The sequence below is a fragment of the Lithobates pipiens genome, unplaced genomic scaffold (genome assembly GCF_037356315.1).
Source record: "Lithobates pipiens isolate NorthernLeopardFrog02 unplaced genomic scaffold, aLitPip1_a1.2 Scaffold_10, whole genome shotgun sequence".
NCBI lineage: Eukaryota > Metazoa > Chordata > Amphibia > Anura > Ranidae > Lithobates > Lithobates pipiens.
The window spans coordinates 58,569,652-58,588,422 of record NW_027507686.1 but is presented as its reverse complement, the minus strand read 5'-3'; the positions used below and the strand labels follow the sequence as shown (position 1 = coordinate 58,588,422).

The window sequence follows — 18,771 nt, the reverse complement described above, 5'->3', positions numbered from 1 at the left end:
TATATATATATATATGCAGGTGTGGGTTAAAAGAAAGTTGTATTAAGAAGTGGTATCCTGGAGTAGATTTCTCTAACGTGGATTGACTTCTGTGGCGACTTGAGTCGCACAGAATTGCATGACAAGGAAAATCAGATTGTATTTAATGGTGCCCATTAGAGCGAATCGTTATCGTAATTGTTTCCCCGTTGCGATCTTGAAAAAAGTATTTTTTTCCGATTCTTTCTATGCAGAAAATTCTCTCTGCTTTGCTAAAGCCGACAGCAATCAAAAGAAAGGAAAAAAAAAAGGGCAGTCTGTCAAAAATCACAAAAATTTTTAGCAGTGGAACTAAGTAGAAACATTGTAACAATTTGTCCTTTGGATCAAAGTAATACACTTTGGTTTGAAAACGAGGGAAGTTTAACCACTTAAACGCTAAATCTTTTTCTGACATTTGTTGATTTCAAGTTAAAATCATTTTTTTTTGCTAGAAAACTACTTAGAACCCACAAACATTATATAGATTTTTTTTTAGTAGAGACCCTAGAGAATAAAATGGTGGTTGTTGCAATAGTTTATGTCGCACTGTATTTGCGCAGCAGTCGTTCAAATGTAATTTTTTGGGAAAAAAATACACTTTAGTGGATTTTAAAAAAAAATCATTAAAGCCCCATTTTTTTTTTGTATAATGTAAAAAGATTTTACATTGAGAATCGTGATCTTTTTATTCTAAGCAAAAAAATTATGATTCTCATTTTGGCCAGAAACTTGCAGCTCTAGTGCCCATTTATCTCAATGTGTGTGTGATTTTGGAAAAGGTTCCTGTGTTGTCACAATTTACAGTGTGACTTGGCCACATAGAGTGTTGCACAGCCAATTTACATCAAACTCACATTAAAATAGTACTACAAAATGGCACTGAAAATTGCATCACAGTAGTGTGAACCGAGCCGAAGAGCCTGTTCTGGTAGCCAGTCTAGCAGCCTGGAGTGGCCACCAGAACAGGAAGTGTGGGTACATTCCCCCAGTGGGAACAAACACAGCAATATAAACGTTAAGATGTTCTAACACCTCCCCACACCACCCAAAGCAAAAAATAAATAAAGTTATGGCTAGAGTTCCGATTTAATGGTATATGATGGCAATCAAAATAAATTGGGGCTCAAACAATATGGCAAGCAAGGTATATCTTTGTTCCTAACAGCACTGAACTTTGTGTTACTTTAGAGCACATCATTTATTTCAAAACTACAGGAGCTCCATTACTACTATAAGGGGTATTCCTTATGACCCCCAACGAGAGAAGACTACTATAAATGTAATGATAATAGATAGCAAATACAATATTATGAACAATCGATTCAACACCATTGCGATAATGTACCAATCTGATTCACCATCTTCTTTAGTCTCATGAGAGATCAGTTCCTGCTGGATAGTTTGAACTTCTAACAGCAACATCTCCAAAAGTTGGTTTTCCGTTATATTATTTATATCTACGGTTACAGGTGAAGCATCTTCCCTCTTATGGGCAAATCTTGGATTAATAGTGCCTAAAAAGTAATAACAGTGGCACAAACAACAGGTTTTAAAAAAGATATTAGAAAACCAAGAAATATAACGAGCAACTCAATACGTGTAAAGGCCCATACACAGGATCAAACTTTTTGACAACAAACATGCAAATTAGCTGTTTTAAGGCAACATCCGACCGTGTGTACGCTCCATCGGACAAACTTTTTCGGTTTTCATCGGACAAAAGTTTGTTCTGCAAACAGACAAACTTTTCGGCAACAAAAGTCAGATGGAGCAAAGTCCGATCTTGTGTACAGAAAACCATAAGACTTTAGTCCAAAGTACAAACACGCATGCTCAGAACCAATTAAAAAGATCAGACAACAATACACAAGTTGATCAAAGGTGGCGGTAAATAGCAGAAAAACTACGTGATTTGGTAAAATCTGGCTGAAAAAGTTCTGCCGTGTGTATGCTTAACAAGTTCACGGCCAATCACGGCCGAAATCCAAAGTAAAGTTTGTTTGAAGTCCGATCGTGTGTGCGAGGCTTTAGACATTAACATTTGGAAATTAATATTTGTATTTTTTTTTCTGGTTGTCATTTCAGCATTTGAATCTTTACAATTGTTAAAGCTGAGCTCTGGGTAAGCAGCAAAGTACACAGATGAAATACATAAAGTATAAAGGAGCTGATTCACCAGCGATTCAGTTAAAGTTCTACTCCAGTCTTACCGTCAATCTTGCATTTTTATGCCACATCCATTATGAACACTAGTTTTACAAGGCCGAGCGCTTCCGGCTCGTACTTGATTCTGAGCACATGTGGACTTTTGTCTGACGGACTTGTGTACACACGATCAGAAAGTTCAACAACAATTTGTTGGTGGAAAATCTGAGAACCTGCTAGCCAACATTTGTTGCCGGAAAGTCCGACAACAAATCTTTGATGGAGCATACACATGGTTGGACTTTATGCCAACAACCTCACATCCAACATTTGTTGTTGGAAAATCAGATCGTGTGTACGGGGCATTACATAGGTTTCTAACCAGTACTGAAATTGGGCTTCTCACGTTGTGCATTAGAAGCTGAAAAAAAATCTGATATCTCCTGCCCCATTTCCTGGCTGGAAGACGTTCAGCGTCATCTAGTCCTTTCACCCCAAGCCTTACTGTCCCTGGCTCACCACTTTCATTCATTACATTTCAGTTCTTTGAACCACTTCCTTACCATGCTATAGCTGAAAGATGGCTAATGCATGGCTCTGTTGTTCCAGGAGGGCATCCATGGCCATTCTCCCAGAACCCCACCCCCTGGGGTGTGCATCCGGGTGGCTCAATAAGCGGTGTGTCCTTTGGTCACACCGGATCACATGTGAAACATGTAAGCTGCTTGCATCCCCCTCTTTTGTACTGTATGGATTGACTTCTGTACGTTGGATTTTAATCGAATAAAGATGTTAAGGTGTTGTATCTGAGTGCTGCTATCCAGGCTTATTCGTTTGTTCCCTGAGTGCCTATCAAAGGTGGTGTATCATTTGAAACCTGTGCTTTGAGTGGCTTTTCTTTTTCTTCACACCCAATCACGGATCGTGATAAAGGGCCAATTACAGCGGTCATTTACCACATGATCCACTGTGTCTAATCACAGCTGATCACAGTATAAACAGACTTGCTGGTTATCGGCAGTACTTTCCTCACATGCTGTTACAGTATAAGGAGAGGAGAGCCCATACCTCCCAACTTTTTGAGATGGGAATGAGGAACACTTATCAGCAAAAGTATGCAGTCATAGGACACACCCCTTGCCACATCTCCTTAAAAGAGAATTGTACAAAAAAACAAGATTAGTTAAACTCACAAGTGTTTTTTTTTACCACTACTATTCCTTTTTTTATTGGCTTTCGGCATTTATAAATGCAGCAGTTTAGAAATCAGATGAAAGGTGGAAAACACGCTTTGATAGATAAAAAGTGCATTTTATATGCATCTATATAGATCAGGCCAAAATGAAGAGGAATGAGGGACAGAAGGACATTGCTCCAAATCAGGGACAGTCCCTCGAAATCAGGGACAGCTGGGAGCTATCGGAGAGCCATTACCCGGCAATCCTGACAGGGGACATGTACACAGATAACCAGGGCACTGATCATAATTATTAGTGCAACCCCATCAATGCTGCCCATCAGTGCCTCCTCATCAGTGCCACCTATCAGTGCCCATCAGTTCTGCTTATTATTGTCAGCTACCAGTGCCGCATATCAGTGCAGCCTTATCAGTGCCCCCTATTTGTGCCCATCGCTGCAGCCTATCAGTGTCCATCAGTGTAGCCTCATCAGTGCACATCAGTGAAAGAGAAAATTTTTGCAAACTTCTAGAACAGAAATTTTCAACATTTTCCCCTTTTCTTCGTTTCTTTAGTAAAAAATGTAAAATTCCAGTAGTTAATAATCACCACCAAAAGAAAGCTCTATTTGTCTAAAAAAAAATTATAAAAATTACATTTGGGTACAGTTTTACATGACCGAGCAATTGTCATTCAAATGCGATAGAGCTGAATGCTGAAAATAGGCCTGGGCAGGAAGAGGGTGAAGGTGCCCAAGAAGCAAGTGGTTAATTATGGAGGCTTAGCATCGCATGTGCATAGCTCTTAACCGTCCCTGATTTCAAGGGACTGTCCCTGATTAGAAGCAATGTCCCTCTGTCCCCCTCCTTTGTCCCTCATTTTGGTCTGATCTATATAGTTGTACATAAAATGTACTTTTTATCTTTCAAAAAGTGTTTCCCGATGCTAAACCTTTCATCCAAATTCTAAATTGCTGCATTTGTAAATTTAAAAAGCTAATATAAAGTAATAGTAGTGGTAAGAAAAAAGCCCTTGTGGATTTAATTAACCTTTTATTTTTGGTTAATTCTCCTTTAAGGGGGTGTGGCAGGGGGCGTGTCCTATGCCTACATACATTTGCTAGTAGGTGTCCCTCATTCCCATCTCAAAATGTTGGGAGATATGCATGTGGGCATTAACTAGGGCAATCTGCCTGCAAATGCTAATGGCCTAGGGATGCCCATTTCACCATAATGACATCCACCCATCAAGGCATTTTGATATTTGCATAACTCCTAATTAGAAGCAGCCCCTTGCTTGCACAGTGGCTAAGTGGCTTGCATTTCCACCTATCAACGGTAGGGTCATTGGTTCAAACTGAATTTTCATGCTCTACATGGGTTTCCTCAGGGGTTTCCGGTTTCTTCCCACACTCCAAAGACATGCTGGTAGGTTAATTGGCTCCTGTCTATACTGGCCCGATATGTGTATGTATGAATGTGAGTTAGGGATATTAGACTGCAATCTCCTTGAGGGCAGTGTCACAGATCAGCTGCGGAGCTGATCTGTGTCTCACCTTTACTGCAGTGGGTCGGCTGGCATCTGTTGTCCACTGTCAGGTGTTCAGCTCTGTGCACTCTGCAGCTATGGGCGTCGACGCCCTTCACCTGTTGCCTGATATGTTTCCTTCCTGCTACTTCCTGTCCAGCCCCTCATGTGCTTCTCTATTTAAATCCCTTCCTAACTTGCTACCATTGCTTGAGCAACGTTTGTTTCTGAAGCTCCCCTGTGTAACCCATTTTACCTGACTTCTTGTGAACTGATCTTCTGTGTACCGACCCGGCTTGTTCTGATTACGTTGTCTGCAGCCCGCCCTGATCTTGGCTCACTACCTGGCTTTCCTTGCTTCATCCATCCATCCTTCTCTACAGTGTCTTCTGGTACTTCCCTAGCGAGCAGGGTGAACCCGGGGGTTGTGACCTGGGGTCAGCACGCAGCTAAGTCCAAACCTTCGTGAGATGGTCCCTGGCGGAAGACCGGCTGACTCTTAGATTCCACGCCCTGGGGGATCCTGTGTCACCTGCTCGCCTGTGGGTTCGCTGTAAGTAGTACCGTGACAGGCAGGGACTGATGTGAATATACAATATATACTGTATGTAAAGTGCTGACTAAATTGACTGTGCTATTTAAGTACTTGTCACAAATAAATAAATCAGGACTAGGGTTTTTTTGAGAGGAGTCCTGATGCAGGTTGCAGTGATGTCCTCTGGGAACTAAGTGTGTTTTGTCTACAGTCAAGCATGGTGGTGGGAGAGTCATGGTCTGGGGCTGCATAAGTGCTGCCAGCACTGAGAAGCTACAGTTCATTGAGGGAACCATGAATGCCAACATTTACTGTGACATACTGAAGCAGAGCATGACCCCCTCCCTTTGGAGACCCCAAACACACCTCCACTGCCTTGCTAAAGAAGCTGAGGTTAAAGGTGATGGACTAGCCAAGCATGACTCCAGACCTAAACCCTATTGAGCATCTGTGGGGCATCCTCAAACGGAAGGTGGAGGAGTGCAAGGTCTCCAACATTCACCAGCTCCGTGATGTCATCATGGAGGAGTGGAAGAGGACTCCAGTGGCAACCTGTGAAGCTCTGGCGAACTCCATGCCCAAGAGGGTTAATTCAGTGCTGGTGGTGCTGGACAAAAATGGTGGCCACACAAAATATTGACACTTTGGGCCCAATTTGGACATTTTCACTTAGGGGTGTACTGGCTTTTGTTGCCAGCAGTTTAGACATTAATGGCTGTGTGTTGAGTTGTTTTGAGGGGACATAAAATTAACACCGTTATGCAAGCTGTACACTCACTACTTTATATTGTAGCAAAGTGTAATTTCTTCAGTGTTGTCACATGAAAAGTTAAAAAGTTTTGTGAGATATTGTATATATACAGTATATATTTAAATTGGTCTAAGCTGGAACAATGTAACTATGTTTAAAATAAACATACCAGGAATTCATTTTTAAACAAATAAGCGATCAGTAGGCATGAAGACATGAAGAGGTACAATCACAAGAAAATGTAATTACCTATTTTTATATTTTATATTACAGCTATGGAGGGGGGCAGTGTGACCAGATAATCACTGCACAAATATTGGCAAACAGTAAGCAATATAAATGATCTAATGACAATACTGGTGGGAATAAAGGTAATCAATGTGGAAGTTTAGTCAAACACTAACTACAGCGTATACTTAAATTTACTCCCAACCCCATTCTAAGCCTATTCTGTTGACCCTGTAAAAGAAAGATATGCATACTTACCAATGCTGAGGGTGCTCCGTTTCGGTCACAAGATTGGGTCCCAGTGCCAGCTTCAGTAAAGAGAAGAGATCAGACAATGGCTGCAGAGACTGGGCAATGACGTCACCCATAGGCTTACTATGGGGCATGCATGTTTGGCTGTCCCTTCTCCACACTGAAGCCGGCACTGGGATTTGATCATGTGACCAGACCAGAATGCCTTTAGAATTAGTAAGTATATAGTTCTTTCCTTTCACAGGGTAGATAGAATAGGCTTATGACACACGATCGGAAATTTGGCCAGCAAAAGACAGATGAGAGCTTTTGAATGTGTGTATGCTCCATCAGACTTTTGCTGGCCGAATTTCAGCCAGCAAAAGATTGAGAGCATGTTCTTGGTCGTAAAAAGTTCCTATCCGAAAATGCTTTTGTGTGTATGCAATTCCAACACGCAAAAACTCACGCATGCTCAGATTCAACTACGAGACGGAAGCTATTGGCTACTGGCTATTGAACTTACTTTTTCTAGTCCCGTCGTACGTGTTGTATGTCACCACGTTCTTAACGGTCAGAATTTGGTGTGACCGTGTATGTATGCAAGGCAGTTTAATTCAGACAAAGAAAAAAAACATTTAGGCCGCGTACACACGGGCGGACTGTTCGCCCAACTTTGTCCGTCAAACAGTTTCGGCAAACAGTCCGCTCAAAATTAGCATGGACGGACATGGCCACACACGACGAACGAACAGTTTGCTGAAACCGTGCGCGATGACGTGAACGGCACGTACGACGGGACGAAAAATACGACGTCCTATACACTGCATTATAACTTTCGGCGTGAAAATCCTTTCTGAGCATGCGCGCAACTTTGTTTGACGAACAAGCCTACACACGAGCGGACTGTTCGCTGAAACAAGGTTTCAGCGGACAGTTTTACGGAATTTCCGAAAAACCTTGTTCGTCAAACTGTCCGCTGAAACTGTCCGCTGAAACTGTCCGCTGAAAGCCCACACACGAGCGGACTGTCCGCCCAAACACTGTTCAGCGGACAAAGTTGGGCGAACAGTCCGCCCGTGTGTACGCGGCCTTAGAGGGGGAATCGAAAGAAAAGGTAAGTGAACCAACAATGCACTAGCTTAAAGGAACCTATTTAGAAAATAAAAAACAAACCTTTACAACCCCTTTAAGTATAGTTAGTGTTTGACTGAACTTCCACTGTAAACGTAAATATTTCAAACAGAAAATATGAAAAGTAATCTGCAGCTTTAATGGGCCTTTCATTTCAATGCCACTGCACAAACTCACCATTTTCTATAAAATCATCAGACTTGGTCTCATGTAGAGCAATTTGGTCTCGTTTTGAGCAATTTATGTTGAAAAAGAGAAATCGTGCCAACCATGTTTCGATACAGAATTTCATCCAAGGAGGGGCGTGGGTGGAAGTCTCAGAGAGGTTTAACATGTAGGAAGTTGCGATGCAACCCATAAGACTGACAACCATAAGGGCCATGCAAGTAAAGCAGAATAAACCTTAAAAAGAAAAGCCAGTATGCTTGTTAGAGATCTCAAAATAAACCATTTGTTTATGAAATTAACAATGTAGAAATGTACCATATGTGCCTTTCTTGATTTTTTTTTTGTTTTTTTAGTTTTTTTATTCTGCATCTGAATGAGAATATTCTAATATACTTCACAAAAGTATATTATCTGCTGCATTTAACCCTTCCCACATTCCTGACTACTACATTGTGTTACTTCCCCCCACATGCACTATTATTACACTAACATTTAGTAGACCTAGTAGATCTCCTATCATCTGAGTCTAAAGAAGGCACCTGATATGAGATTACATAATTGCATGAATCTTCTCTTTTTTATATTTTCCCTTTTAGATTTTTGGCAGTTCTTAGCAGGTTTAAGCATTGATACTTAAAGTCTGAACCTTGCTCAGTTACTGTGACACACAACAATAGCTTGCAATACTTAGGCTCCATGCAGTGGAGAGTGGAGTTTATGGGCTTTTACAAAAAACGCCCAAACTCCAATAAACTGCAGTTTATCAGCTCCAGTGTGCATCGAGCCTTAAGCCCCATACACACGGTCGGACTTTGTACAAACTTTTCCGTGGACTTTTGTACAAAGGGCGTGATCCACAAGTTTGTATTGCATACACACGGTCGGACTTTTTGACAACAAACACGAACGTAATGACGTCACAACGTACTGACGCTGCTTCAAAAGAGGACGTTCAATGACTCCAGCGCCACCTTTGGTGAACTTCTGTATTGTAGTCTGATCTTTTGCATTGGTTCTGAGCATGCGTGTTTGTACCTTGTACAAAAGTCCGATGCTTTTGCATACACACGGTCGGACTTTGCTCCATCGGACTTTTGTTGCCAGAAAGTTTGTCCATTCGCACAGCCAACAAAAGTCCGATGAAAACAGAAAAAGTTTGTCCGATGGAGCGTACACACAGTCGGATGTTGCTCCAAAACAGCTCATTTGCATGTTTGTTGTCAAAAAGTCCGACCGTGTGTACGGGCCTTTAGAATATTTAAGACCTTGTACAAACGGTCAGACATTCCGACAACAAAATCCGTCGGATTTTGACTGACGAATTTTGTCCGAAACTTGTGTTGCATACACATGGTCGGACAAAGTTGTCGGAAAATCCAATCATACGTAATGTGATGACGTTATTTCGTTATGATGGGACTACGTTCAGGCTAGTAGCCAATAGCTTTGGTCTAGGAATTTGATCTGAGCATGCGTGGCACTTTGTCCACTCGGAATTCTTTACACACAATCGGAAAAAGTCAGTTCGGATCATGTTGTCGGAAAGTTTTATAGCCCAGCTCTAAAACTTTGTCCGCCGGATATTCAGACGGAAACAGTCCGATGGAGCCCACACACAGTCGGATTATCCGACAACACGGTCCAATCGGACATTTTCCGTCGGAACATCCGACCATGTATACAAGGGCTAAGAGAGTTGACTATCTAGGGTGTGTATACATACGTGGGCTCAAAAGCTGGTCAAACACATCACGTTGGGGGGGGTAATTTAGATGCAACAATGATAAGAGTCAATAATCTGAAGGAATGAACTAGCAAGTCCCCTCACTATTATAGCGACTTGTGTCCCTCATTTATTATTTTTTGTATTATTCCTAAGCCTGGGGTAGAAATACCGGGCTGATTTCTTCCGTAATACCATACAAACTAAGACAAGCTTTTTTTTGTGTATTTTCCCTTTTCGATTTTTGTCAGTTCTTAGCAGGTATAAACATTGATACTTTAAGGCTGAACATTGTTCAGTTATTGTGAAAAGCAACTTTTTGTATTACTTGGAATACTTAGGAGAGTTGACTACTTAGGGCAGTGATGGCGAACATTGGCACCCCAGATGTTTTGGAACTACATTTCCTATGATGCTCTGGCACTCTGCAGTGTAGTGGAGCATCATGGGAAATGTAGTTCCAAAACATCTGGGGTGCCATCACTGACTTAGGGTGTGAATGGGCTCAAAAGCTGGTCAAACACATCATGTTGTCTGAGGTCAGCTCACCTTTAAAGTGGTTGTATATTCAATTTTGGTACTTTTACCTACAGGAAAGCCTATAATAAGGCTTACCTGTAGGTAAAAAAAATCTCCTAAACCTGTATGGTTTAGGAGATATTTCCCTCGCAATGTGCCGCTGACTGCAGCGGTGCATGCGCACAGGGGATTCTCGGCTGAAAGTCCGGCAGAAGCCGGACTCTGCCAGGAAGAAATCGCCGATATCGTGGCTCCGGCCACTCACAGCGCTGGAGCCGTGATACCCGGAAGAAACGCCCGAGGGAACATGTCAGCTCCCTCGGCGTGGATCGGGCCAGATGTCGGGGCCTCGTTCAAAGGTAAGTATTTCATAATGAGCTAGTATGCAGTGCACTACTACTAGCTCATTATGCCTTTTCCTTTGCAGGTTAGTTTAAAAAAATAAAAATAAATTCAGCGGGTATACAATCGCTTTAAGCTAATTCTGGAATAATTCTGACCTGACTTGCTTCCTGGATTTATTTAGGTTTTTGCATTTGAATTAACTTTGATGGGGAAAAAGCAATTTAGATGCAACAATGATGGCACCATGAGAGGCAATTATCCAAATAAATGAACATGCTATCTCCCTCACTATTTAAGGTCAGCCTCTCACCATCCATCTTGTTAGTTTGTATTGTAGCTGGTTGGGGAAAAGATGAGAAATCTGCATAGAGAAAGATACAGGGGGTTATTTACGAAAGGCAAATCCACATTGCACTGAAAGTGCACTTGGAAGTGCAGTCGCTCTAAATCTTAGGGGTAGAGCTGAAATGAGTGGAAGCTCTGCTGATTTTATCATCCAATCATGTGCAAGCTAAAATGCTGTTTTTTATTGTCCTTGCATGTCCCCCTCAGATCTGCAGTAACTTACTTCTAAGTGCACTTTCAGTGCAAAGTGGCATTTCCTTTAGTAAATAACCCCCACAGTGCTTTATAGTGGACTGCAGTGTGGTGAGCTACAGTTAGCAAGATGTTTATACTGACAACCATTATAATGTCGTAGTGTTATGTTTAATTCCTATATATTGTATTTTTTTCTCTTGCGGAACTCCATGGTAATGATGTAAGGCATTATTCCTGTCTCGGGGGGGTTGATTTACTAAAATTGCAAAGTGTAAAATCTGGCACAGTGTGCATTTTAGCCAATCAGCTTTTAACCCTTTCGCTGCCAGAGCCATTTTTGCGTTTTTTTTTGAAAAAAATGTAAAACATTTTTTAGGTCTGAAGATTACACAAAACCCCAAACATTATATATTTTCTGAAAGCAGACATTCTAGAAAATAAAATAGCCATAGTTCCATTTTTTATGTTGCATGATATTACCACAAAGGTCTAGGAAACGCAATATTTCAGTAAAAAACACACTAATGCTGCGTACAACACGATCGGACTATCCGGCAGACTCTGGCGGACAACCCCGCCAGACTTTGCAGTGGAGGTCCGCCGGACCGAGCAGACCTGCCCACACATGACCAGACTTTTCCTGCGCACTAGGTCTGGCGGACAATCCACCGGACTATGGCGGACTTGCCCACACACAGAGAAAAGTCCATTCATTTTGAACGTGGCTCCAGGTAGACGGAACTAGCGAAGGAAGTCAATGTTGCCGCCTCCATTGGCGAGATTGACACCTCGCAAGCCCCGCCACCTGGTATGGATTTAAAGGGGAAGCCCTACGCCAAAAAAACGGTGTGGGGATCCCCCGAAAGTCCATAGCAGACCCTTGTCCGAGCACGCAGCCCGGCTGGTCAGGAAAGGGGGTGGGGACGAGCGAGCGCCCCCCCCCCCCTCCTGAGCCATACTAGGCCACGTGCCCTCAACATGGGGGGTTGCTTTGGAGAAGGGGGACCTGCAGCCCCCCCACCCCAAAGCACCTTGTCCCCATGTTGATGAGGACAAGAGCCTCTTCCCGACAACCCTGGCTGTTGGTTGTTGGGGTCTGCAGGCGGGGGGCTTATCAGAATCCGGGAGCCCCCTTTAATAAGGGGGCCCCCAGATTCTGGCCCCCCACCCTATGTGAATGAGTATGGGGTACAATGTACCCCTACCCATTCACCTGGGGAAAAAAGTGTAAATAAAAAAACACAACACAGGTTTTTAAAATACTTTATTAGACAGCTCTGGTGGTCTTCTTCCGTCTTGATGGGGTCTTCTCGCCAGACTCCTCCGCTATTTTCTGCTAGCTCTTTTACTAGCGGAGGAGCCTGGCTTTGTCCTTCGTCGCCGCCGCTGTCCGGGGGTCTTGTCCCGCTCTTCGGAGGTCTTGTCCCACTCTTCGGTTCTTCTTGCCGGGCCTCTGCTTTCTTCTTCCAGCTCTTTTACTAGCGTTGGCCCGGTCTTCTGTCGCACAATTTTGAGTCAAAACTTCTTTCTAAGTCCGCCGGACTTTTGGGTAGAAAAAGTCCGCCAGAGCCCACACACAGACAGATTGTGCGGCAGACTCTGGTCCGCCGGACCAAGTCCGCTGGATAATCCGACCATGTGTACGCAGCATAACGTGAACATTAGGGCAAACAAACGCAATAAATTGCCCAAATATTTGGTAAATTATAAAAGACGAGGTTGTGCCGAGTAAACAGAGACCCAACATGGCAAACTTAGAATTTTTTAGTGCCTGAGAAATGGCATCAAACTTCAGTACCCTATATTTTCTATAGGCGACACTTCAAACACTTCAAAGGTCCCCTTAAAGGTATCAGTTTAGTGTTACAGAGGAGGCCTGGAGCTAGAATTATTGCTCTCACTCCTGCGATATGTAACATGTGCATCACAATCAACGTTTTCACATGTGGGTGCTACGACGCATGCTTTTACGTTCGTGTGTGTATATATGTGGGGGTGGGGGGCCCTCACATTTTTTTGGGGGGAGATTGTATGTGCTTGAGTGTAATTTTTCTTTTTTTGTAAAAAAAATCGTTTACGTTATATTTTTTTTCATCACATGTGTCTCACTAACACAGATTTAGACAGATTTCTGAACAATATTTGAGAGAAATAGGCCTTTCGTGTACAGCTCATGATAAATAGGGGCAAACACAAAAGTGTTGCATTTATAATTTTGCTCCTTATATATATATATATTTATAGCAAACTTACATAACAATGGAGGACTGTCGGTGGTGGGGAGAATTTGGTTCAGGACAACAATCAGCACAGAGAATCCCAAAACAACCACAATTTTAAACATAATCCTATTCCCTTCCATGAAATTGATAAACATGCCAGCTACATCCAAAATGACCAAAAAGCAAATTGGAATAATAAATGCAATGATTTGAACTGTGGAGCTCCTTTTCAAAGAAATCTATAAAATAGAAGAGATGTTGTTATATACATAATACAGCAGTCTCCTGTCACATAAATCTTACCTTACATTCATAAAGCTTGTACAGTATATGTGTGTAGTGATGGACGAACTTCCGACGGGACGTTTCGCGAACGCGAAACGCGAACGGACACAAACGTTCGCGAAAACGACCGTTCGCCGCGGGCTCCATTGACTTCAATGGGAGGCGAATTTCGCAAACCTTTAGGTCGAATTTGCGGCCACGGGGTAATTATTAGGGGGTAGCACGTAGTCCCACCACCTGGACAATAGCATAATACATGTATGAGGTGAATTTGGGATCGATAACTACAAGCATTTTTTTTTTATTTGGGAAATTGTTCTGACAATTCAGGACTATGGAGCTAATGAAGGCAATGGAGGAGAGGGAAGGTCAGGGACCAGGGTAGGCAAACAAGAGGGTGCAGGAGATACAGAGCACTGACAGCAGCACCGTAATACAGAGCACTGACATCAGCACCGTGACATACAGCGCTGACAGCAGCTCCGTGACATACAGCGCTGACAGCAGCTCCGTGACATACAGCGCTGACAGCAGCTCCGTGACATACAGCGCTGACAGCAGCTCCGTGACATACAGCGCTGACAGCAGCTCCGTGACATACAGCGCTGACAGCAGCACCGTGACATACAGCGCTGACAGCAGCACCGTGACATACAGCGCTGACAGCAGCTCCGTGACATACAGCGCTGACAGCAGCTCCGTGACATACAGCGCTGACAGCAGCTCCGTGACATACAGCGCTGACAGCAGCTCCGTGACATACAGCGCTGACAGCAGCACCGTGACATACAGCGCTGACAGCAGCTCCGTGACATACAGCGCTGACAGCAGCTCCGTGACATACAGCGCTGACAGCAGCTCCGTGACATACAGCGCTGACAGCAGCTCCGTGACATACAGCGCTGACAGCAGCTCCGTGACATACAGCGCTGACAGCAGCTCCGTGACATACAGCGCTGACAGCAGCTCCGTGACATACAGCGCTGACAGCAGCTCCGTGACATACAGCGCTGACAGCAGCTCCGTGACATACAGCGCTGACAGCAGCTCCGTGACATACAGCGCTGACAGCAGCTCCGTGACATACAGCGCTGACAGCAGCACCGTAAGCAGCCCCAGGAGGAAGTCAGCACAGCACAGGGATGGTGTGATCCCCTCATAATAAGAACCCCCAGGAGGAAGTCAGCACAGCACAGGGATGGTGGGAGCCCCTCATAATAAGAACACCCAGGAGGAAGTCAGCACAGCACAGGGATGGTGGGAACCCCTCATAATAAGCAGCCCCAGTAGAAATATGACACCGCTCAACCTCTTCAAAGAGGAGGGTAGGGGCATATAGTACGGTGTGCTTTTTTGGGTCAGGGAAGTGAGCCAAATGAATTAAGAAGGTCTGTGTGCTTGATTCCAAAAATTGTTTATAGACATATACATGGTCTACTGATCACATGTGTTGAATTCCTCCGAGATCCATGCCTCATTCATTTTTAGAAATGTGAGGTAGTTAACACTGTGGTGAGCTAGGCGAGTACGCTTATCGGTCACAATCCCCCCTGCTGCGCTGAACGTCCTTTCGGACAGGACACTGGATGAGGGGCAAGCCAACAGTTCGATTGCAAATTGGGCAAGCTCTGGCCAGAGGTCAAGCCTGCCCACCCAGTAGTCTAGGGGTTCATCACTCCTCAGAGCGTCCACATCGGCCGTTAACCCAATGTAGTCGGACACCTGACGGTCTAGGCGTTCCCTGATGCTGGATCCGGATGACACCTGTCGATGGGTCGGCTGAAAGAATGACCTCATATCCGAAGTCACCAACACATCTTCAAACCGGCCTCTTCTTGCAGGCGCTGTTGGATTGGTACCCGCAAATCCTTCTCTGGGAGTGGGAATTGCTCCTCTGCCAGCGCACGCAAAAGCAGAATGCAGCATTTCTCGAAGCAAGGCCTGGAAGTGCTGCATTCTGACAGCCCTCTGCGACGGCGGTAACATTTCCGCCATTTTGTGTTTGTACCGGGGGTCTAAGTACGTTGCCACCCAGTACTGGTCCTTGACCCTCATGCTTTTTATACGGGGGTCCCTATTAAAACACTGGAGCATGAAGGCCCCCATTTGCACTAAAGTGGAAGCGGTGTGGTGGCCTGGCTCCTGCTCATCATCCAGGATAATGTCGTCCTCTTCATTCTCCTCTCCCCATCCTCGCACAACAGGGATCCCAGAAAGGTTTAAAGCATGCTCTTCTTGCTCCTGCTCATCCGCCCCGGCACCATCCTCCTCTGACTCCTCATCAGACTCCTGTTGTTGACTTGTCTCAGATAGAGTAGCCCCCCCTGGGAATTCATCCAGCATTGCGACTTCCTCATCTTCCCGCTCCTGCTCCTCCACAGCCTGATCAATGACACGACGCAATGCACGCTCCAGAAAGAAGGCATAAGGTACCATGTCACTGATGGCGCCATGGCTGCGACTGACCAGTTTGGTGATCTCCTCAAATGGCCGCAGAAGTCTGCATGTGTCGCGCATGAGCAGCCACTGGCGCGGTGAAAAAAAACCCAGCTCCCCAGAACCGTTTCTTTCGCAGAGTTCATACAGGTAGACGTTAACTGCACGTTTCTGCTGGAGCAGCCTATCAAGCATATAGAAGGTTGAGTTCCATCGCGTCGGGCAATCGCAAATAAGACGTCTGACCGGCAGATGGTGTCGCCGCTGAATGTCAGCAAGGCGAGCCATGGCCGTGTAAGATCTTCTGAAATGGGCCGAGATTTTCCTTGCCTGCCGCAAGATGTCCTGGACCCCAGGGTATTTGACAAGGAATCGCTGCACGACCAAGTTTAAGACGTGTGCCATGCACGGCACGTGCGTGATTTTGCCCTGTTTCAATGCGCTAAGCAGATTGGCACCGTTGTCACACACCACTTTACCAACTGTCAAATTGAGCGGTGTTAGCCACTCATCTGCCTGTGAACGCAAAGCTGAAAGGAGTGCCGGGCCAGTGTGGCTCTTTGCTTCCAGGCACAACAGACGCAGCACGGCATGGCAACGTCTCACCTGGCATGTGGAATAGGTTCTGGGGAGCTTGGGCGGTGCAGTGGAAGAGACGCTAGCAGCGGAAAAGGAGGAGGCAGCTGAGGAGGAGAGGGAGGAGGATGGAGTAGGAGGAGGAGAAGAAGAGTCAGGCCTGCATGCAATCCGTGGCGGTAAAACCAAATCTACACGGGTGCCACGGGTTACATGCTTGACGGCCGTCAGAAGGTTCACCCAGTGGGCAGTAAAACTGATATACCTTCCCTGCCCGTGTTTGCTAGACCACGTGTCTGTGGTCAGATGTATCTTGGCACCGACACTGTGTGCCAGAGATACATTCACTTGCCGCTGAACATGGCCATATAGCTCTGGGATGCCCTTCTCTGAGAAATACTTCCTTCCTGGGACCTTCCATTGTGGTGTTCCAATGGCCACAAATTTGCGAAAGGCCTCCGAGTCCACCAGTTTATATGGCAGTAGTTGGCGGGCTATGAGTTCTGACAAGCCAGCCGCCAACCGTTGGGCAAGAGGGTTATCCGGCGTCATCATTTTTTTACGCTCAAACATTAGGCCCACGGAAGCCTGCCTTTTTGCAGAAAAATGTGAGCTTGGCGTGATGGAAGGTGGAGTGGAGGACAATTGTGAGGAGAGAGGAGAAGGAGAAGTAGAAGACGAGGCTGGACGGTGAGAGCCTGCAGTGTGGCTTTGTGTGTTCCGTTGCTCCCACTGGGCTCGGTGATGGCTGCTCATGTGCCTTCTTAAGGCGGTCGTCCCTAGGTGAGTATTGGGCTTACCGCGACTAACGCGTTGACTGCAAAGATTGCAGATGGCAACGCTATTGTCAGCAGCGGACACGTTAAAAAAAGCCCACACTGCGGAGCCATGTGCCGGTGTCCTGGGAGCGCCAGATGTGACCGTACATGGTCGATGACTCGCTCCTGATACATTTGCAGTCTGCTTTGTCCCTGCTGTGCAATGTAAGTCATTGCTGCTTCTCCTCCCTATCTGCTGGTCCATATCTCCCTCTGAACTCCCCTCCTCTTCCTCTCTTGTGGGCACCCACGTGACATCACTAGACACGTCATCATCAACGTCACCTTCCCCACCGCTATAAGTAGAGTAGGCAGCAACACCGGGGACCAACCTCCTCCTTGGGCTGATCTGGGTACTGGCGTCAGACTGCTGAGTAGCGCTTGTTGCTACCTCCTCTTCCTGATCCAATACCAAGAGTGGCTGCGCATCAGAAATGTCCTCTTGATATGGATCGGAAAATAATTCCAGTGACTCAAGCGGAAGGTATGTGGTGGTGGTGGTGGTGGTCGTGTTGTTGGTGGTAGTGTCTTTGGGGGTGCACATAGCAGAGAGTGAAGAAGAGGGTGCAGATCGAGAGGATGAGGAGGGTGCAGAAGAGTAAGGCTGAGCGAGCCACTCAACCAAGTCTGGTGCATCCTTTAAAGTAATTGAACGCACCTTCTGCAACTTCCCACTTTGGCTCAAGCCTGTTGCTCCTGCCCTACCCCTACCACCCCTGCGGAAGGGCCTGCCTCTTCCTCTGCATGTCATTTTTTAAATGACCCTGTGACAAAACTCTTAGTCCCTATACCGCTGAAGGACTGCTGCAGTATAGGTGAGCGGTCAGCAGTGGTGCACGTCAACCCTATCTATTGTGGACCTATAGCGGTCCTTACAGAACAGCAGACTGTACCGCACTCAAGCCTATGTACCGTAGCACCCTATACCAAGTTACCAGTCCTTATAAGAACTTTTGTGGACCAAGCAGGTTGTGTATTAGTGTTTAGCAGACTGTACGTCAGTCCCTATACCGCTGAAGGACTGCTGCAGTATAGGGCAGCGGTCAGCAGTGGTGCACGTCAACCCTATCTATTGTGGACCGATAGCGGTCCTTACAGAACAGCAGACTGTACCGCACTCAAGCCTATGTACCGTAGCACCCTATACCAAGTTACCAGTCCTTATAAGAACTTTTGTGGACCAAGCAGGTTGTGTATTAGTGTTTAGCAGACTGTACGTCAGTCCCTATACCGCTGAAGGACTGCTGCAGTATAGGGCAGCGGTCAGCAGTGGTGCACGTCAACCCTATCTATTGTGGACCGATAGCGGTCCTTACAGAACAGCAGACTGTACCGCACTCAAGCCTATGTACCGTAGCACCCTATACCAAGTTACCAGTCCTTATAAGA

General features: G+C 45.3%; 1 protein-coding gene across 1 annotated transcript in view; it reads right to left on the bottom strand.

Moving 5' to 3' along the window:
* Positions 1-1,088: 1,088 nt before the first annotated feature.
* Positions 1,089-18,771, bottom strand: part of LOC143930910 (5-hydroxytryptamine receptor 3A-like) — a 79,947-nt gene continuing 62,264 nt past the window's right edge. Inside the window, exons 7-9 of the mRNA XM_077455598.1 lie at positions 13,299-13,506; positions 7,928-8,152; positions 1,089-1,535 (exon numbers count right to left, since the gene is read on the bottom strand). Of these exons, the coding sequence (XP_077311724.1) occupies positions 1,267-1,535; positions 7,928-8,152; positions 13,299-13,506 (702 nt within the window). The 3' untranslated portion in view covers positions 1,089-1,266. The remainder of the gene's footprint in view (positions 1,536-7,927; positions 8,153-13,298; positions 13,507-18,771) is intronic.